This window comes from Vanellus vanellus (genome assembly GCF_965231255.1).
Source record: "Vanellus vanellus genome assembly, chromosome: 7".
Taxonomy (NCBI): domain Eukaryota; kingdom Metazoa; phylum Chordata; class Aves; order Charadriiformes; family Charadriidae; genus Vanellus; species Vanellus vanellus.
The window spans coordinates 13,670,713-13,693,304 of record NC_138912.1 but is presented as its reverse complement, the minus strand read 5'-3'; the positions used below and the strand labels follow the sequence as shown (position 1 = coordinate 13,693,304).

Genomic DNA, 22,592 nt, shown 5'->3' with positions numbered 1-22,592 from the left:
TGTGTCATTGGAGGTCCAACAGTGATTTTCCCAGAATGGCTCTTGTTGCATCTGTTTTCTGGTTAAACAGAAGGGTCAACTCACAACTTCACTTTTAAAATCTCTGGGTGTCTCAGGAGGGGCAACGAGGGAGTGAGGTGGTGTTGGAGAACCACAAGTACATTTTGTCATTTATTCTGTCCGGCGTACATGGTTTTGAGACAGTACCTGGAGACAGCTGGGAGTCAGACCTGTCATGGTCACAAACATAAGAATAATGACACCAGGACAGAGTAGATGCCTGTCTCCTAAGTATCCTGCCTCTGACAATGAGCAACATTAGGTCTCTAGGGAAATCATATTAGAAACAGTGCAAGCCTAGTGTTCCAGTCCCCAGAGCAGCCTCCATTGGCAACTAAGACCTTCAAGAATACAAGAAGCTGTTGTAAGTCTGAACATACTGCCATGGAGAAGTTTTTTCTCGTGATACCTTGTTAGTATTTTTTAAACACACGCGCTTCTATTAATTTAAATTCTTATGCAGTACCTAAATGTTTCATTGGGGCCACACTAATCTGACAGGGCCTTTTTACATGCTTCCTCAGAGGTTCATGCATGCTCTGCTTTTATACAAAGGGGATTTCTTGTCTACCTGGGTGATTCTTTTATATTCTGCAGACTTGACATGGTAAGACGATTTGTATAGACACTGTGAGTGGGAGTTCAGAAAAGAACAGACATAATCTAAAAATTAGGAATCTAGTAGTAATTTATTAAGGAACTCAAGCGGAACTGCTGCATAGAAAGAATGATAAACAGATGGGGAATAAGGCAGCAGTCAAGGTAGCTGAAGAGTGGAGTCTTTACAAGGCCTTAGAGATTGAAGAGGCAGCTGAATAAATATGTGAGGGCGTTCACTCTGTGTCCTTTGTTGAGAAATAAGGATAGTTAGAAAAACATTTCATTGAAACAATTTTTTTTCTGAGGGAAGAGGGTTTTGAAGAACATGTCTTTGTGGGAGAACAGCTTATTCCACAGAGAGTTGTGTGTTCAATTTGTTCCTTAAAAGAACAGACATTTTAAGAGGAAAAAAATAAAGAACACTCAGATTCTGGGCAAAATCATTCCAGTATTTCGATGTGAACCTGAGACAAAGGAATTGTCATCAAAGTATTCCTTGTTGGTTGGAAGAAATTATTTCTGTAGAAGTCTTCATCATTACATACCTTGCTGTCATACAGATTCATTCCTTCCTTTCTCCACCTTCTTTGATCAGTCTGTTTCCTGGTGCGTTGTTTTGCACCTACGTCCACTCTCACTTTCTGAGCCAAACAGCAGTCTGACAAGCCCTCCTATGGATACATCTGTGTGGTCTCCATTCAGCCTTCCTACTGTTTCAGACCAACCCTGGTCAGCAACTTTATGATTTGCCATCAGTTCCTTTCTACCTTCTAGGGCACATTCTCAATATATTGATGTGACTGACCTTTATGCTGTCCAATGGTAAATGAGGACTTTATCACGGTTAATTGTAAACTTAATTTCTCAGAATTTATAGATTTAGCTTTAGTGTTGTTCACAGTGGTAACTCAGATTACGTGCGTGGCAATGACAATGGAGAAAGAAATGCAGGGTGGCGGATGATTTTGCTGTTTTTAGAAATACGGTGCTGGACTTGTGACTTGGTCTATGTAAACATGCAAGGGAGGATCAGGCGATAAGAACCTTTTTTTTTTAACCTGTTTTTTTAATCCAATGTTGAATTTGACCACAAAGAAATAATAGGCTGCCAAATTGCTGTTGTATGGAGTTGTGTTCTTGACCAGATCTATGAATCTGGTTTTGCACCTGGTCTTTTCCGTGCATCCCCATCTCCCCTCTGAAAGGTACATAAACCCCCCTCAGGCCTAAACGGTTGTTTATGTGGCAAGTCCAGTTACTGAACTGTTCTGTTCCCTTTTCTTCTGTTTATGCCATCTCACAGCTTCTTTCTTTCAGTAATTAGAAGGTGATGGTAAGGCTTTGTAACAGGGTTGTAATTTCAAGAGAGCTGAGAAGGCAAAGCAGTTACTATTCAAAGAACAAACCTGAGCAAGTATTGGAGCTCTACGCATCTGCTAGAAGATTGCTAAGCTGTGTTTATAGAAAGAAATAGGCACATCCATGTCATATTTTTATGCAAACTGTTTGAGAGATTCCTTAGAAAAACCAAAATAGATCATGTATATACACTCCACTCCCCCACGCCCCAAGCGTATGTTGCATGAAATATAGCCCTCCTGAAATCAGTGAGGGTTTGGCTCTTCACTTCAGAAGGCCAAAATTTCAACCACTATTCTGTCTCTACAGTTTTTGTCACTTTGGTCCTGTGGCTTCCAGGCAGGACAACTTTTCCAGGCTAGTCTTGATGGGGATATGATTTTGCAGGGCTGTTCCACAGCAATACTCCTCTCCACCCATTCTGCTACTCTTTTGCCTGATCACTGATTTCAGTATGCAGAGTTCCAGTCTTCATGACAGCCCTTAGCTCATTCCCTTTTGGTAGTTTACGGGGCTTAAGGCAATAAAATGTGCCTTTTGAATATATATGGAGAGCCATGATTTTTTTCCATTTGAAATGCCTCCACTTCATTTCTATTTTAATTTATATTCATAAACTCCAGGATATCTGACATCATGTATGGGGCTAGCACACTTGGTTTAGTATTTTATATACTGGATGCAAAGGTATGAAAAGGAGAAAGGAAACATGATTTGTGTGATGAGCAGGCTTTGCATTGAAGACCCAACTCTCATAATTGGGTGGAAAGATCATCTGCTACCATTTAGTCCTGAAAAGTCTGTTCCTGCTTCTCCACTTCAAACCTCCCCATTTCAGATAGAATCATACTGGAGAAGCAAGGAGGAAATAGAAAAGAGAATTGTAAGGCGTGAGAGAGGAGCCGCTGTGATGGGTGCAAGAGATTTCAGCCTGAGGTCACCGGTGATGAATCCATCCCAGATCAAATTTTTATCCTCTATTCAGTGTCTTCCATATGAGATTGACTCATCGTCTTAGCACATTCCCTTGAGAAGTGGGTTTGAAAGATATAACAAGCTGTGGGAGCCTTTCTATTAAATAAGTGAATATCCCAAGAGTCTAATTTTGCCCCTGCATGAGAATTTTTTAGAGTGACTTAAAAAACTCTCTGTCAAAGCGATGTTATTGGCTACTCAATATTATAGATAGGTTTTAGTATCACTATCACTTATGTTTCCTTTTTGTTTTATACCATATTTTTAATGTCCTAGTAGGACAGAGGTGAAAGTTGTGCCCTGATCAAGTCAATAAACAAAACTCTCCTGAGTCCTGTGGAATAGGAATAATGGAGCAAGGAAGAAGAGAGATCTAATATATATAACCAAATATCCATGTTTCAAGAACTACATGTAATAACCGGGTTATAAGGGCGTGTACCTGAAGACTCCAAGTATACACTCAAGGCATATTCACATGTGAAATTTTTTTTTTAACTCTTTTTTTTTATTTTTATTTTTTTAACTCTTATCCTCAATATATCTGGGGATTGGTTTCAGTTTTGGACTAGGAGCATCTCCAAAAGGTAGTGATATCTTCTTCACCCATACTGAATGCAGCGGAGACCTTTCATGAAAGGAAATTGCTTGGGCCAACACATCTTATATATATGCAACAAGCTACAGAGATTTAATCTGAGGTGTAGTTTTATTTCAGTTTAGTGAAATCACTGCAGTGGGCTTTAGCTGTGTTTAAATTAGCCTTGTTTGGTGTTACTTTTAGTCAGCTGGGGACAAGTATAAAGTAAGGCTCCGAGAAACTGAAATAACCGATATTTCTACAGTTGGACTACAGTGGTTTAAAGCGTGATTTAAATTAAAATAGTGCAGCTGCTGCCTCTAGACAATACCTGCAATGCTGGAATCTCTTGTCTGTTGTTCCCTCCTTTGTTTAATAGCTGTCATTGACAGTAATCCTAGAAGGGATTTTGTCATCAACTACTTTGTTCTCTTGTGTATGCAGGCCCTATGTCTGTGCTGACTGACATTACACAAAAGCTGTCAGTCCTTGGTATGCACTCAACCTGTATGATTTCAGCCATCATGAAGTTATATGTCTAGCTGAAACTAGTCACCTAGACTCTCTATCATCAGGGTACAGAAATGGATATTTGCAGGAGATGATTCATGTCACCTGTCTCAGTTATCTTAGGATGGGATGGGTTGGTCTCTTGCTGTCTGTCTTTCTCTCTCTTTCATTGACTATACAGGAAGCCTGGAAAACTAGCTTAGATTAGATTTACAGCATCTCAGTGACTAGGTTCTGTTTCTTTGGAACATATTGGAGAGCCACTTCAACCATTCTCCTATCTCCAGAGTGCTCCCGATGCTCTTGTGTGCACATGGGAATTGTTCTCCAATTAACATTAAGCCTATCATCAGTGTAGTGCCTTCCGTTTCATTGCCTCTGATGGAGGTACTTGTTGGACACCACCCGTTCAACGAAAGGCTGTGCAAAGCCCTGGCCACACATAAACCCCAACCACGCATTGCATGAGATGATTCAAATATGTTCCCCTTGATATATAACGTCTGCTCTCCTGAAATCTCTAAACCCAAGATGGGGGAATAACATCTCTTTACAGGTATAAATATTGAGCTATTCTAAGCATTGCTTGTTTATAATTACCTAGTGTTGATTTGAGTCTGGCCACTTTGGGGACTGACAGAACAAAGCTAGGCTTTTTTGGTAAAGTTCCGACTTTGTGTCCATGCTAATGAAATGGAACTGAGAAGTGGGATGGAAGGTAATATAAATCACTCTTATCAGCCCAGTTTCCTAATCCAACCTTCTCTGTTGCAGGGCGATCTCCAAAGGACAAACATACAGCTTGATTTTGGAGATGGCATTGCAGTATCCTATGCTAATTTCAGCCCTGTTGAGGATGGCATCCGGCATGTGTATAAGAGTGCTGGAATCTTTCAGGTGACGGCATATGCAGAGAACAGCCTGGGCTCTGACACTGCTGTCCTCTTCCTGCATGTGGTCTGTAAGTACTTCCAGTTCCTAAATTCCTTGGGTGAAAACCTGACCTCACTGAAAATCCCTGCAACTTCACTGGGGCCTAAGAATACATCCAAATGCACCATCATGTGCAGCTCATGCTCTTCCAAAGGCTTGGAGTTTTAGACAATTTTCTATCTTGTTAAGTAAACTTTATTGAATGAAGAGGAAGAGAAATTTCTTTTAACACAAGTTTATTTGCAGTCCTCACGGATAGAAAAGTTTGACTGTTTCTTGGCCTTTCTGAAAGGGTCAGAGACCAAACACCGTATGAAACAAAGTCCAAATGTGTGTTTTCAATACGCTTCTAATACCAAGAGATTTACATTAATCTACTAAATTTTGAGTCAGTTATTCAGTTTGGGAGTTTACCGTGCTTACTAAATAAAAGAAAAGCATTATGCTGAGCATACCTTCTGGGACATGAATGTACTGCAGGTTAATGTGCTATTTTTCATATTTCAAGTTTCACATGCATCCCTGACTTATTCCTCCTGGTTGGTAGATCAATGCAATTTCTCTCCACGTGGCACGTGAGCAGAAACCCCCAGCTGGCTTTCTCAAAGCCACAGGAGAGAGCGGAGGGTGTGGAATGCAGGATGAGACCAGGAAGGTGCCAGTTCTTTTTCCTGCTCTCAGACTACTAGATCTCCTGTGCAGAAAGTGTCATCTGTGTTCAGATGTACCTCATCACTTTTGCCCCTAGTGGTGTTCACAGTCACGTCTGTCTTCCCCCTTAGCCTGTCAGAATGTCTTCTGGTCTGTCTATCTTTTACTTGAGTTTTTCTGCTGGAAGGAAGCAAGTTAGAAATTTCCAAAACTCAAGAACTTTTTTCTTCTTTTTAATTTCAAGCTCCCTGTGTGAAGGAATAAATGTTCCTTGAAGCTTTTATTATGCTCATAATTCCCTCAAAGTCAATCATGGCTGCATTTAACAACCTGTTATTAGAGCATTAACTGTTTTTTCCTTCACCTTGGGCCATTAGCTGACAAAAGTGATGGTTACGTGATAATAACAACCAGCTTTGTATGGATTATCTGATTTTTCTCATAGGAGCTGCTTTTTCATGCTGAGGATTTTAGACCAGAATGCAACGAGGGGCAGTTGCTTGGCCTGGTTGTGCTACTCTACCCTCTTCTTCCTCAGCCTCTCAGATCTCTCTTTTGACTTTTATGTCGTTCTTAGGTGGCCAATTTATTATCGTTATCTGTAGGGAAATATTTTGCAAGTGTTTACATTCATGCTAACACTGAAATAAGACGATACCTCAGTACCAGACTTGTAATGTATTTGGATGTGCCAGTCAATATAGGACGTTTGTCCTTGAAGCTCAAATGTACAGAGAAAAATGCCTGCTGTATAAATCATCCTTATTATATGGTCTGTCTGGTGCTGGAATCCTGTGCTGAAAAAAAAAAAAAAAAAAAAAAGAAGAAAGAAGCTGCTTGGTCTCAAGCAACAGCAGTTTTCTACCCTGCAGCTTTATCAGAAGTCAGTCAACTTTTCACCTTTCTGGAATCTACTGTCAAGCTGTTCATCTCTTCCTTTAAAGGAATTGAAGCTATTAGTGTTTTTCCTCTTACATGCACTGCCACAAAATATTTGGGGGAACCTGCTATTCTTGGGAACTCAGAGCACTTGCTATGGGCAGAGTTCAGGAGTGACTTGCTGATAGAGAGCCCTTGTGAAAGGAGGGGGGAAAAAAAAAGAACAAGTTTTAAGGAGCCAAAAGCAATAATAGTGTCCCATTGTGCTCAGAGCTGTGTGTTCCAGTGGTAAAAGAACAGCTCTTGCTCTCCGAAATCCTTGTAAACCAAGTAGGTGGAGAAGTGATTAATGTCCCCCTTTCATGCTTGAAGAACTGAGAGGTAAGACAAGAAGATCGTCTAAGTTAAAATCAGCAGATTTCCTGCTTCCCAGAATTAATGTCTTACGAAAATAAAATCTCACGTCTATCTTATTTCATCCTTTCCTTCTCACAGTGATCCCACAGTCTATCAGTTTGCTGTGTTTTAAAAAGTACCATCCAGAAAGACTCAGTAACACTGTCTGATGTGCAGCAGTTATCAGTTGAAATACAGTACCAGTAAAAAAAAAAAAATTAAACAAGAAGGAAAACAATGGAGATAGTAAAAGCTTTAAACAAACTAGCAGACAAAACCTCAGTATTTTTTTACACATGTTGTTTTTTCTGGAGAGGAACTGGCTTCTTGGTTCTGGACTTCATACACTGAACTCATTCTGGATATTTGTGTTTATTAGACACAACTTTGCATCGATATTTTGTTCTTTATTCTTTCAGAAACAAGTTCTTCTGACAGTTAAGTGCTCCTTTGTGCCAATGCACACATTTTTCAAGTAGTTCCTGACTTTTTGCTAGTGGTAACTGATTCCCTAAAGACTTCTCAAGGTCAGGCCAAAGTCAAAAAGATACCAAACATTTCCAAAATCATGAGTCTTTCTTTTGGAGACCTTCTAAAAAACAGTCAGAGTGCATTTAATCAAGTCACAAATGCCTCATATATAATCAGGTTTAAGCCATCTTGGTTAAAATGATTTTCCCACAAATCTTAGTAGCTCAGTGGATATATTTTCAAGAAAACACCTTCTTTGTCTCTTGTGTCCTATCCCTCCAGCTTTCTTTAAATAGCAGCTTGCCCTATCCAGTGCAAAGACAGTTCATAGCTCTCCCTCAAACTGCACTTAAAAAATTCTTCTAAACATGGTGCTGACCCCGTCTGAAATTAGCACTGTGGAAATTGTGCATTTCTGGCTTCCCTAGAATTAAGAGTGAGGAGGAAAAACGTACGTTTTTATGTTTATTAATCTGATATCTTTTTCTGTTGCTTATTGACTGCTGAAATTATCTTGCATTGCTATAACAGAGCCTCACTGCTGACATAAGACATTTGATTTATTTAAAGGAAAGATCCTTTGCTGTTCACGACTGCGCAGGGAGGATTTAACACAAAGCCTCTCATAATGAACTGTTTCTTCCCACAGGTCCAGTGGAGCACGTCCATCTGAGCGTCCCCTTTGTCGCCATCAGAAATAAAGATGTCAACCTTACTGCAGTAGTTTGGCCCAGCCAGGCAGGCACACTTACCTACTTCTGGTGGTTCGGCAACAGCACCAAGGTACAGCTGCCCTTTGGTTCCTTCTTACTTCCGAAGCTTCTTGCACCAGACAGGGAACTCTCTCAGCCCTAATAAAAACTTGCCTTTGCTTGGTTTGTGTTTTAGTTTTTTTCTTTGTCTAAAAAGGGTTGTCATTATCTGAACTTCAACTTTTGTGAGTTTATTTCCTCCTCTCTCGTGTTGTTCTTAGGAGTCATTACTTTTTTACATCTGGTTGTTATCAGCCCTACTGAGCTTTGAAGACCACTGTTATTACCAGCGTTCGCTTGCAACTTAACTGAATTGTATACCACTATATATGGGATAACACTGGCTTTCAACACAGTGTTTAAAGACTGCTGGTGTTCAAATAACCACGGGGGTTTCCATTATGTACCAGTATGCAGTATATAATGCTTGATTCCAACACAATACTTTAAAGCTGTTGGTGTTCAAATAACCAATTGTATCTAGAATTTCAAGCTGGACCCTCCATGAATTGTTTGTGTCCATCCGTGACTATTGTTGACAGTCTTGGATATATTAGAGATATATTAGAGACTCCTTTGTAGTGAATTTTCAAATGATTGACAAAAACTTACTATAAAGAGCTTTTTTATCAATAATTAAAGTGAACGAAACTACAAGTTGCAGTCGTGCTTTCAAGCGGAGAGAGCAGGATTTCTTATTAGCTACAGGTTTTATTGTAGGCTTTAGGAGCGAGACAGCTGACACGCAGGCACTATCCTCCATTATTCCAGTTGTGGAATGTACAGCTGGTAATTTTGCAATGTACCGTCTGCTGTTATTTATAAAAGCAGTTTAAGTCACATCATTGCCTATATTATTGAGTTGCAGTTGAAGGTGTGCACTGAGGTGAGATCACAGCAGAAAAAAAATGGGGATTTTACATGAAATGTGGAACTTGAGATAAAAATAGCAGCCCCACAAGTATTTTATTTTCTCTTTGACAAGGCTGCTTGCATTTTAACTTCTTATGGTAGCTACCAACAGTAGCAGGAGGGGGAAAAAAATGGTAAATGCTGTGTCTACTGGGATTTTACATCAAGTTAGGAAGCTTACTGTAAGAACTCACCTATTTTTGTGGAAGCGTAATTGAGGCAGCGGAAGAGCTCAGGAAGGAAACCCACTTACTGTAACTTGGCAAGTTGCTGTGCCCTAGCCGGGCTGCGGCAACCGCCCACATACACACATCTGGTCCATGACGAGTACCAGGTAATTCCACGTAGTTTATACCGCACTGAAAGAGGGATGCAAAATCACATTACAGTTCAGATATTTTTGGCTTGGTGCTCACACACAGACAGCCATTAAAGTACATCTGAGACGATTTAGGTACTGGTAACTTGATCATCTGCTTAAGCCCTCCAGTGTACCCAGGTGTCAGAGTTTTCCTGCCATTGTTCTTGTCCTTAATACAGAAGTTGATCCTGAATAGGGCCTTAAAAAACATGTTTTGAAATAAAATGTAATCTAGAAAAGGTAGAGCAAAGCAGTGGTGTTTGCTGAAGATTTCCATGCAGCTCTCACGGTGCTCACATCTGGGTTGTAATATGATCTGTTACCTGTTTTATCTTCTAGCTTAAACTTCAGACCCGTAGGCAACAGAGTACAAGCAGATATGGATGTGGTTGGGATGGGATGCTTTGGACATAGCTGCACATGGAGTAGCTGATCCTTATGACACCTTGGGGTGATTCTACATGTTGCTGAAATACATTGAGGTGTGGATTAGTAAAGACGGTGCCACTTACCTGTGGCCAAGTCAAAGACCCAAAGCACTTTTCATCCTTTGCAAAGCATTATCTCCAGCTACCTCATGAAATGTACTTCAACTCTGACAGAAGTATGGCAAAGGATATAGCCATAAGAGTAGCAGCCACCTTTGTTTTTTTTCTCAGGACAACAGTCTCCATCACATCAAAATTTCTTCTGGGATGTTCAATGTACATATCAGACCCTTCTCTGTGCCCACCCATGGGCAAACTGTAGTGCTCTAAGTACAGGTGGAAGATGGGGATACTGATTTGTGTGTGAATTAAAGGATGAGGAGTGTAATATTGTGCGTAGTGACTGGTATTGTTAGGTGATGTATTCTTGTTCCATGCTGATGGTTTGCAGCGTCTTTTCCTGTTCAGCCCATAGGCATCCTGGGCAGAACCAGATATGTCTTCTATCACTGTGCAGTCTCACTAAGGTACTCTGTGCCGTTGCACAGGCGAATGTTGTCTTAGAGTCAAGTGACCTGGCTGAGGCTCTTCTGCTGCCCTCCCCACCCTGCTGGAACCATTGCACTGAATTTCTACTGTGCTAATTTTTGCAGTATACCCAAAGGCCAATTTGTTTGGATTAACACAGGTCCAGTTTAATAAATGTGTCCAGCTGTCTAATAGGTTTGAGGAAATGAACCTTAAACTACTTGATTTAATTTAGAGTTAGTTTCCAGGTCTTGGTGCTTGAATTAAAATTAAGGAGTTGGCTGAATGTTAAAATTCCATGATGGAGGTGAAATCATCCATGATAATGGGATGTCCAGCATACACTCATAGAAAAAAGGAACAATTGTAATTTTAAAGGCCAGATTGGTTCCTCTCATCTGCCTTTGCACAGAATTACAACCTTTAACATCTAGGAAGAGTGCTGATATCGCTGCAGTTTGATATAGGGCAATTCTACTTGTCGAGGATGTGCGTATATCGAAGTATATGTTAGCTGTGCCTCCAGGGCTAGCACAAGCTGGCAGCCTTGTTGACTCGGTCTGTGAGTCCCATGGGATCAAACAGGTTTATTTTTTTTTCTACTGCTTTTTCAGCTCACGGGTTTGGGGGTCCAAAGGAAGGTGGCATTCTGCAGGGAGGGAAATGTGTTTGCCAGTCTGGCCTATGCTAGTGGAAATTTTGATTTGGCTATGAAAATGGCATATATGGCCACTGTTGTGAAAGACAGGCAGGTTGTCAGTCTGGTGGGATGGAGTGTAAGAACTGGAAGGTGAATGTTTAGGGGGTTTCCTCTGGAAACACACTGGCAGTGTAGCGAAGGGACAATAGCAATGGTACGATGGCTTTATCTGCGCTCTTAGACCTCTGTGTGCTTTTGCAATGGAAGCTAGTGTCATTATTTCACTTTAAATGGTTTAATCTAAACCGAGAGGTGTGTCTATAGACCAGCTGTCAAATCCACGGCACTGCGAGGGTTGGACCTTTGATTTTCAATATACAAATCTCTTTTCCCAGACATGGTGCACTTTTCTCATCTAGATGTGCATCGGTGCAAGAGTTTCCTGCGCAAAGAGGAGAGCTGTAGTGCTATCGAGGTCATTTTTGTTTGAGAAGGTGCAGATAATGTCAGCCCTCTCTGCTAGGGCTCTGAGCTGGCTAAATTCAGGCCAACTTTACTCTGGAAACCATTCAGTCACATTCAGATGGCACTGTCAGCAGGTATTACGCCATGCTTTCAGCCTTGTTAGCGTGCTTCGCCAGCTTATGGTTGGAGCTGGCTTACAGGCTGAAGCACGGACAGGGCAATGCTGGGTGCCCTCGGTCTGACCTGAGCAGGGTTGCTCTGAGATAGATGGATGGCTTTGTGCTCCTAAGAGCACGGGCTGGCCCTGAATCTGAACAATATGGATTGTCTGAAAAAGCATCTGCATCTTCGGTTTACGTTCAATGCTGGTTTGAGCTGGACCCTGTGTTTTGTACAGCTGATACAGCAACTGTGCTGAGTGTGCGTGCGTGTGTGTCTGTCCAACACTGCTTTCTGCAGCGCTAATTCTGCAATTGCTGACTGTGCTCTACTGAGGTGTTCGTAGCATAATGGGTTGCAGTTCAGTGGAATAATATTTCAGGGAGCATTTACTGAAGTGAGATAAACATTTGCCTGTGGGACAGTTTTCGCTGGGTGGTGTTTGGGCCACATGCAGGTCTTAGCAGGACATGCAAGCTCAGAGCACCATCCCTGTATCAAGGAGAAGAACATCATGGCCTGGTGGATTAGTCAGGTGCATGTTGTGGTCCTGAGTTAATCTCACCCTGATTTTGATATCGCCATCTGTGTTTACCTCTTGCAGCCCCTCATCACCTTGGAAAGCAGCATCTCATACATCTTTGCTGTGGAGGGGATGAACACCGTCACTGTGCAAGTTGCTGCTGGCAGTATCCTCATCCAAGACACCAAGGAGATCGCAGTGCACGGTAACCTCAGCCTTTTACAATCGGATCTCAGGGGGGTATCTAGAGGTGCAGAACAAGCAGTCGCTGCTGAACCGAAATGAACTCTGTGAACTCCCTAGTGCCTGGAGGAACCTCAGAAGACAAACTGTAAACAGGGTAGCTCAGATGTGTCACGATCACAAAATACAGAAGTGAATTGGATGGGGCAGCGAGCCAACTCTGTGAGCTCAGCCCTGTCGTAAAGTGGCTGGTGTCTCCTTTGCCTCTTGAGCTGTCTGTACACCCTGACTGGGAACTCCCAAAAGAAAAAACCCTTAGACCTGTAGACAGAGTGACCTTCCTTCTGCTTCCTAGCTGTGGAAAGAAGTAGTCATAGTGCATCATTAAGGTGGTCTGAATACAGCTGGTGTTTCTCTTCATACAGTGACTGTATAAACGGCAGGGGTCTGGAGGTGTCTGGAAAACTGGTGGCAGAAATGATTCTGTTGTTTGTATCTCTGCCTATCTCCCATGCCACAGCTGGAGATCTGAGTATGTCCACTAGACTTTCCTGTGGGTAATGTTCGGTATGTTCTTGCCATGTCTGCACGTCATGGGCTCCAAAAAGCACCCTTTGACAGACCACAGAGCTTACCCTGTTTGGGGCTTGATAAAGGCTGAGTGGAAGGGCTCTCTCAGCAGTTTTGGCCAGGACTTCGAGATTTCTCCAGAGCATAATTTCCACCCTGGGCTAGTCTTCATTTTCCTTATCCAGTTATTGGCATCCAGCATTTGAGGGCAAGCTTTTCTTTAGATAGGAAGTTTTATTGAGAGGCCTGGGCTTCAAACAACTCGGGTTGCGCTGAGTAGTTGAACTATGTGTGTCTTGTTTCAGTAATTAAATATAAATAAATGTACTGCTAGTGACTGGAAAGCTGTATGCTCTGATTTAACAACCAGCTAAATAGATATTTATTGATTGCCTGGCTGTGAAATGCAATGAGTTTTAATAATTTGTTAACATGATTTAGTAATACCCAAACTGGCTATTAGCAAATGTAAGTAATCCTCTACTTGATCATTTTGAGCATTGCAAAGTGCAATGTTTATTTCTGGAAACTTGTATCTTTCCACTAGTTTCTGGAATAAACCTGAATCAAGTGTATCTGAGAGGGGTCCCCACAGGTGATCTCGATCTTTGGTCCTCGTAGGTCCCACAGAGCACTCCTCGCTCTCTGTTTTTAAACACCTTGTAAGGAATTTTGCTGTTCTGTTTAAAAGATTGTTTTGGGCATTATTACACAGAGAAATTGATCCAGTTGGAATGTCCAAATAGTCCTATGCAGTGCCATTCTGCAGACGGACCTGGTCTAAGGAAGAAGTCCTTCCAGATGCCCAGCCTGGTGATCAGTTCAAGTCACTTAAATGAGTGACACCTTTGGTAAACATGTGCTCTGCTAAATTGCTGTACTAATCTGTGTCCTGTACTAAGTTATTATGGCTCTAGACAGGAAGGCATGGCTTTCTGATGTCAGCAGTGGAAGAGATTTATTCAGGGTTTTCTCAAATTGTGCTCGACAGAACAGAATTTACTCCAAAAGTAAACTGGACATGGTACTGAGGATTAAAAAAGTCAAAGTCTTTATATATCAGGCTCTGGGTTAAGCCTTCAGAACTTGAGAGAGTCTCCCCGCTCTCTTTGATGCTTGTTTTATTTAAAAGTATACTGCACTATCTAAAAAGAAAGAACAGATCTTGCAAAAGATGCAACATATATGCTGTGCTGGCATATCCCTGCTGTTCTGTGGATTTCCTCATTTATACTCTTGCTGGTTTATCTTGATCTAAAACTGGTACCTTCTTACAAATGATTAATGGTACTTATTCTAAGTGTCTGGAGATCAGGTGCTTCAAGGTGAGGCACAGCATCTCTCCAAAACCAGCAAGGAGAGTCTTCTACCCAGAGAACTTATATCTGAGTATGATTCCCATCCTGGATCTGTGCCTCCCACTGGTCCAAATCCGTTGTGCACATTTATCATAAGGATTCCAGGCTTGGTCTCTGGTGACACCAGAGGGGAGAGTTGGAATTGATGAAAAAATTAAATTGTTCTGTATTTGAAGTCTAGGAAGTTTTTCTTGCTCCCTGCAATCAGTCAATTAGGAAGTAATTTCAAAGTGTTTCATGAATAGCCATTGCTTGATTAGCCAGTCATTAGCACCACTGGGTTCTGATTTGTTGGGGTATTAACCACTCATGGCTTCCCTCCAGGAGAGCAAACAGATAATACCTGCTTTTGAAAACATTGCTTACAGTAAGTGTTTGTTCTGCAGAGCACAATGCACGCAATTGCACAGACCTTCCAAATTTCAGCCAGGTGCTGCCTTATTTACTGGTCAGCTTCCTTGTAAGCAGAATCTCATGAAGTTGAGTGGCAAAATTATGAAGCCCAGAGGCATCACGAAGGGAAGGCATCCTCTGACCTCTCTCATCCTTGCTTCCATTTCTTCTGGGAAAAGCCACAAGCTGGCAAAATGTCCTTTATAAGAATACTTTCCTCGCAAGCTTTCTGTCCGGCTCAGTGTTAGCCAGCCCTTTTTCTTCCTCTCTCACCTGCTTTAAGATAATTTCATTATGGTCTTCCTGTTGTCTTCTGCACCCTTGGCTGTACCCTGAACACTGCCCATTTAATCTTCTCATAAATACTGTTTTTCTATTCCAGAGTATTTCCAGTCTCAGCTCCTGTCATTTTCTCCCAACTTGGACTACCATAACCCTGACATCCCTGAATGGAGACAAGACATTGGCAAAGTCATCAAGAGAGCTCTAGCACAGGTGAGCGACTGTTTCCTCGTCTGTACTAACATTCACTAGGCTGTTAAAACATACCCTTTTTCAACATGCTAGCCTAGAAGAATGGGAAAGAACAGCAGTAATGAAGCTATCATTTTAAATCGATAAAAAGCTTCTTAATATGCTGGATTTTTTTACAGAGGCAAAGTATATTGGGAATTTTGTGGAAATACTATAATTACTTTTATTAATGTTTCTGTGGTGCTTTTTAGCTTTTAATATCCCCGAGGACTTTACAAATTCTAGATTGTAATAGTATCATTATTATTCTTATTTTGCCAAATTGATATTACAGTATCTACTGTTTTCTACTCCGAATGTTTGGGTGGTGTTGCTGTGTGTTGTTAAACAGCTGATCCACTTCATCCCAGAAGACAGCCATTGTAGTATGTTGGATGCATGAGGAAGACATATTTACCTCTTCCTGATCCTCAGTCAGGAGTTCCACATGCAGCTAAGTGTAGCAATGGGTGAACGTTATAAAGCTCTACTCCCTTTCCAACTGGGGCAAAAAATGGGGATTCAGAAGGAAAATAAACTTACCTTTAAAATACAGGACAAAGGGAGTCTTCTGTGGGTGGAAGATACTAAATCTTCCTTTGGGATTAATTAGAATATGTAAACTAGCACTCATATTCTTGCAGGAAAGGGGACAGAATAATTTATAATATCAAATAGACAGGGACTTTGGGTTTGGGTAAAATCAGGAGATAGATTTAGGCAAGCTTTTGTGTTTTTTACATTTTGCCAAAAATGTATCTTGGTTTTGTTTTTTTTTATTTTTTTTTTTTGCTTCAGCTACAGCTGTTCTTAAACATGGAGGCTGATTATTTTTACCAGGAAAGTACATTCCTGCTCAGCTTTTCTCCTCTGCAGCCCACTCAAAATTCACAGTTTATAAGAGTTTTCTTGATTGTTTTCCCATCCTGAGAAAACACTAAGTTCGTTTGTTTAAACTGTTGTTCCCTTTTACTGTATTCAGAGTCAAGCTTGCAGAAAAAAGAAAATAATTAGGTTGTAACTATGAACGGTTACAGACAGCAGTAGAAATCAGGTAGAAGTGCTGGCTTGTATATCCTTTTGTGAATATTTGGTTGCAGCCTGTGGTGTATGCCTATTGGATGGATCACGAGGAACAGGCTGCTCCATTGATACATTTCAGCTCAGGAATAAGGCCGAGGAACCCGAGGTGGGCTAGGACTGGGGAGCTAATGGGGTTAGCCTCATATAGCAGAGAGTTTCTGAGGGAGGAGAGGCTTCCTGCCCTGCTGAGGAGGCACAGCTTGGATCTGGGGAGAGAGGGCAGTAGCCTCAGTGGGCAGGTCATGCTGTGAGAGTCAGGTGTGGAACTGCCTCTTGGTTCAGCAAACTGAGCAGTTGCTAGCACAGCCCTCCCGATTGGCCCCAGTAGTAAAAAGTCTCCCACTGGAGACATTGTTATTCATGTGTGGCAAATGTGGATCCCCATAACCTGATATCAGAAGGTGATTGCAGGCAATTTTCTTCATATCGCCCTGTTAGTTGCACACTTACCAGTGGTTGCTCTGAGCCAGACTCTCTGGATCTGACTTTGGGTCATTCTTTTGTAGCGAGAAGGATTATATGGAAAATCCAGATCTAGAAACATAGTAGGTTTGGACTTTGGGTTGAGATCTTTGGGTCCAGAGGTGTTGTCAAGCCTACATTTACTTCTAGAAATGGAGTAGAGTGAATCATTGGCAGAACCTCTATTTCTGACCCACCAAATGGGCAAAACAGCTCATTAGGACCGCAGCATCTACAGTGGCACTGGCAAATAACAACTTGATGGGAGCACAATTTCCCATAGTGAATGGAAACATCAGTAACAGAATAGCAGCCAGAGACCTCCTTTTTACTTTTCTTTTAGGTGACTGGTATCCCTGATGAACAGATCTTGGTAGCTGTATTTCCTGGGCTTCCTACTTCTGCTGAACTCTTCATACTTCCCCATAAAAACACAACAGAGAGGAGGAAAAGCAGTGAGGCTGATCTGGAGCAAGTAAGGAAAGAAGTATTCATGGAACATTCATTCCTATCATACCATTTGCAGTTGGGCCCCTTAAGTTGTGCAGCATTGGAAATGACTTACAATAAGTGTGATGGAACTGGATGCGTCTGGGACTTTGGCAGTATAGTTTACGGCATTAAAGAAAATTATTTTCAGAGGAAAAGCAGGCTTTTTAATATCTCACTGAGATATGTCACAGTCTACCAGCCGTGGTTCTTCCTAGATCAGTCGTGTGTCCTTATTACAGTAGTTACGGCCAAAGGAACCTTGAATATGTACTCCCTCTACTCCCTGGAGGAATGCTAATAGACAGAGGCCAAAGCAGCAAGATAATATACTGAGGTTTACTAAAAATAAATCAGGCTCTTCAGCTCGTATATCACTGGAACAAGACCTCTTTTTTTCTGCAGCAGTGAACAGGCGTGTGCAAACTATATTTGGAAGTTACAATATCCATCCATTTAGATAAATAGGTAATTACAGTGATGAATAGCAACAGTGATATGCAGACAGGGGAAGAGCTAGGAACAACAGCACTAGTCTGCTGAAGCTTTCATGCTGGCATTACCAAGTGATTAAATCAGCTCTGTAAAGGCAAAGGAGTGAAGTACTCCTGGAAAGGCTGTTTAGTTCTAGCTAATGTTCTTGTATGCAGCGTTTTTACTGTGTGCAAGCGATGTGTGAGCCCATCTCCAGGTAACTCTCGGAGGAGTAACTCTTCTGTGATCAAACATTAAATAATTCAGAGGACTGCTGAATTCTGGGGGAGCTCTTCTCACCCACTGAGCAAGGTCGGTCCCCTCAGAGTAGTGCATTTGTCCTAGGAAGCTAGCGAAGTTGGCCTCGGAAATTTGTGGTGGTGAGTGAGCAGAAGAGATGCATTGTGGTGGGAAGATTTGGAAGGCTTTTTGGAGGGATTTTATTGGGATTTCCATCCTGTTCAGTAGGATCTGCCCATTTTAGAATTCCCTCCAAACAAGCTGTTCTGTCGATATTTTGTATATCAGTATTATGCAGACATCTCAGATTAGATTTCTGACTAGCTGCCCATAAGGCCTGAAGATCTAGTTCTCTAATTTTATTTGACGGTCTACTCGGTTGTATTTTGGCACCTGTTGTTGGCTTCTGCTTGAAGAGCTCTGCCCTGGAGAATAAGCCATCAAGACTACTCAGTAGCTGAGCCCTGACCATCAGAACTTCTCTAGGGACTCCAGGCATTACCAAACTCAGGCTCCAGTGTGACATGCCAAGTATGTGAGGCAACACATATGTATGCTCTGAGGCAACAAAATAACACATCGTAGCTGGGTTGCTGAGCCATGAGTAAGCTCCCAACCAAGGATCCTCTTCTAAATGAAGGAGAAATAGGGCAAGTTTGCCATTAATCTGCAAAACTGCATTGTCTCATCTACAACAGCCTATTTAAACAGGAGCTACATGACTAGGATTGTTCTGAATCAATGTGAATAAAGAAGTGTTACTAGGCTGGACTACCTAACTCAGTTCCACCATTTTCGATGGAAAAGCTAATATGTCACTGATTTCCAAGTGCATTAGATTGAACTCACGGGATATTGTGGAAGGTGAAAAGATCCTTAGTTCTTTTCCCTCCTCCCCCACCCTCCAAAAAAGAAGAAAAAAAAAATTGCTAACTTGCTTTCTTGGATTTGCTTCCCAGGAGAGTTATAATAACATACTCTGTGAGTCTCAAAAGTCCTGTAGAGAGATTTGCATGCAATAACACTCAGTTCCATCTAAAGCCCATGCGCATGTTTCTCTCCACTTCCTAAGTCTCTCTCTTCCCTTCTCTTGCTGAAGACAATAAGAGATGTTAGTCACCTTTCATAGGCTACAGGCATTCCTGAATGTGGTCCAGAGCTTGCTGTCTTCTATATTGTAACTACTGTATCCCTTATTGTTTCCTCAGGTGGTAGAAATCCTTTTTAACGCTCTCAACCAGAACTTGGTCCAGTTTGAACTGAAGCCTGGTGTTGAAGTCATTGTGTATGTTACTCAGTTAACATTAGGTGAGTGTGGAGTCAAATGCATGGTTGTGGTTGTCTTGAGGCTTCAGACAACTCCAGGAGAACCAGTCTACATCAAAGCACTCACAGTTTGGTATGCGCTACTGGGATACGTAGGACTGATTGTATTGAGACATTGTCTGTGGTAGAAGCAGGAAGTTTTAAAAACAGAACCCAGCAGTGGAATCTTCATGCACCAGTTTGTACAAGTATTAAAAGTACCTTTTAAGACTTCCCTACGGCTTAATTAACTAGTGCATTGATGTTTTTCAAGTGTTTTAGAAAATCGGGTGAATGGTGTTCTATTAAGCCCTCATTGGGCACCTGTGGAATTCAGTGGGAGTATTACTAACTTTCATGGATATTGGATCAAATCCTTATTGCACAGGGCTTGTTAATGTTATGACTAGCCAAGACGCTTTATAGGGGCAAAGTACTCATGAAAAGAAAATCTAGGCCTCTTACAGGGAATACATGCCTGAATATTGACTTCTACAAATTAGAACTTATTTAAATTTCAATGCTACCTATCTCCATTTTCCCACAGAGTAATGAATAGTTGCTTTAAGCTTCATCACCCCCTTTGCTTTAAACCACCCTAGTGTGAGGCTCTCAGCTACAGCTGAGAATTTTATCCAGCCTAGTGTGAAGCTCCCAGCTATTGCTGAGACAGTGATGACTACAGAGGAGATGATGGATTTATTTTTGCCCTTGGTTTTTATGACTGCCCTTGCAGTCATCTGAAATGTGGAATACTGTGCATGTGACATTGCTGATAGTCGCTCTGAAAGACTGGGATTCCTGTCCCATGATAATACACTTCAGCTTCTTTTTACCTGAGACTCTCAGAGAGCCAGGAGCTGGGCTAAACCAAGGCTTGTAACCTATCCTACAGGTAATGCCTTTTTGCCTTCACTCTCTGAATATTGTTTGGGGATGAGAGTCAGATGTTAATAGGAGTAGGCTGGAATTAATTAAGATGCAAAACTGGGATTGAGTTATAAATATCTGCAGCCTGCGGTTCAGAACCGGGGCTTGTTCTGGTAAGGCACTGCAAAGGGCGGGTTTAGCTTACAGTGCTCAACTGTTCTCGCATCCTTCTGAGTGGGGGTGCTGCATTTATTCCATCAACATTCCCATAGTATTTTGACTCAGGTGAAGTGGCAGTCAGTTCTTTTCCATGAAAGAGTCCATACAAGTAGCAGAAGCAGAATACTGGCAGGATCAGACTCCTAGGTGTGAAAATTTTGCAATGGAACCAGAAGTGACTCTATTTGCATAGACTTTGTTCCTATCTTCTGGGTGACAGAAAAAGAATAGAGAACAGAAAAAAACAAAACCCAAATATTTATGCAGTGAGAAACACTCAGCTGCTACTTAAAATCATTTGCGCATCATTAGAGACTTCTTCATCAGAGTCTTGATTCTCAGCACGGTGCTCAGGCCATTAAGATGGTCTGCTCCGATGAGCTGTGGGAATAGCTGCATAAACAAGATAGAGTAATACGCTTTATTTAGCCCACCCAAAATGTCAAGGATAGATGGATCAAATCTCTAAAATGTTATAATGTAGTGCGTGCTTGGGTCCAGGATTATTGCTTTGGGCTTCTCCACATTATGAAAACTGACTCGATTAAAAAGTCACGGAATCACAGAATGGTCAGGGTTGGAAGGGACCTCTGGAGATCATCTAGTCCAACCCCCCCGCCAGAGCAGGGTCACCTACAGCAGTTGCACAGGACGGCGTCCAGGCGGGTTTTGAATGTCTCCAGTGTGAGAGACTCTACAACCTCTCTGGGCAGCCTGTTCCAGTGCTCTGCCATCCTCAAAGTAAAGCAGTTCCTCCTCATGTTAAGATGGAACTTCCTATGTTCAAGTTTGTGCCCGTTACCTCTTGTCCTATCGCTGGGCACCACCGAAAAAAGACTGTTCCCATCTATCTGTCACCCTCCCTTTAAGTATTTATAAATATTGATAAGATCCCCCCCTCAGTCTTCTTTTCTCTAGACTAAAAAGTCCCAAGTCCCTCAGCCTTTCCTCATAGGAGAGATGTTCTAATCCCCTAATCATCTTTGTAGCCCTTTGCTGGACCCTCTCCAGCAGATCCCTGTCTTTCTTGAACTGGGGAGCCCAGAACTGGACACAGTACTCCAGATGCGGCCTCACCAGGGCAGAGTAGAGGGGGAGGATGACCTCCCACGACCAGCTGACCACACTCTTCTCGATGCACTCCAGGATGCCCTTCGCCTTCTTGGCCACCAGGGCACATTGCTGGCTCCATAAGGTCCAATACAAGGATGAACCTTGAGGTTTCTCACAAGCCCAGATCTCTGTCACATGTGAGACAGACATATGTCCTGGGAAGAAGGGAGTCATGCTGTTCATGGATGCTCTGAGGTAGCTTCTCCAAAGGGAAACAGACATACATTAAGCCACACGTCATAAATTTCATTTCCGCTCCTGTCCCTGGAAAAGCCTGAAAAGAAATAGCCCAGAGCATTCACACAGGAGCGATCAACCATTCAGCTAAACATGTCTAGCTGTGCCTTTTCACTAGATGTTAGACTGCACTGTCTCGAAAAAGGAGCTTCTTTCAAAGGACAAGAGTGTCAATTTGTTTCCTACTGATTGGTCTTGTAGGAAACAGCATGCATCACGCAGTGGGGATAAAGCAGATGTGGCAAAGACAGAGTTGAGTTCAGCTCTCTGGTAGTTACGTGTTCCCTAATAATATCTTGCAAATGTAATGCTCTGCCTTTCCTCCTGCAGCACCCCTTGTTGATTCCAGCACGGGTCATAGCAGTTCAGCGATGCTGATGTTGTTGTCTGTGGTGTTCGTAGGCTTGGCTGTTTTTTTAATCTACAAATTCAAGAGGTAAGTTGAGAAACTTTGGGGGATGGGAGGAGGAGACACTGGGTGGTCTACAGGAAACCTAGGCAGAGCAGTGCACGGATTGCAGATGTAGAACAAGTTGTGCTGGCCTAAAGGCTGAGACCAGTATAGCTCTCTATTTCTCATATATATAGAGAAGACCATCTACTGCCCTTCCACTGCAAACCTGATACTCTGAAAGCTCACCAAGAGCTCAGAAATCAAGCTGTGACCTGCTTCAGCACATATGTTTGAATCACAGACCAGAAATGGGAACGCTGTGCGCTCACTGAGTACTGAGCTACACAATGCAGACTTAGTCAAAAAAATCACGATGGATGTCTTCATACAGTCTATATCCAGCTGGCCAACTGCCTTAGTGCAGCAGCGTCTCATTTGTATCTCGCAAAGTCAATAGTTTAGTCTTGCAGAGAAACAGGTGTGATTATGTTAAGGGTGGGAGACTCA

General features: G+C 42.1%; 1 protein-coding gene across 1 annotated transcript in view; it reads left to right on the top strand.

Moving 5' to 3' along the window:
• SORCS3 (sortilin related VPS10 domain containing receptor 3) overlaps window positions 1–22,592 on the top strand; it is a gene marked incomplete at both ends in the record, with an annotated part of 315,923 nt that overhangs the window by 288,754 nt on the left and 4,577 nt on the right. Inside the window, 7 exons of the mRNA XM_082486568.1 lie at window positions 4,859–5,045; window positions 8,064–8,197; window positions 12,264–12,387; window positions 15,069–15,181; window positions 17,088–17,219; window positions 19,156–19,255; window positions 22,022–22,127. Of these exons, the coding sequence (XP_082342694.1) occupies window positions 4,859–5,045; window positions 8,064–8,197; window positions 12,264–12,387; window positions 15,069–15,181; window positions 17,088–17,219; window positions 19,156–19,255; window positions 22,022–22,127 (896 nt within the window). The remainder of the gene's footprint in view (window positions 1–4,858; window positions 5,046–8,063; window positions 8,198–12,263; window positions 12,388–15,068; window positions 15,182–17,087; window positions 17,220–19,155; window positions 19,256–22,021; window positions 22,128–22,592) is intronic.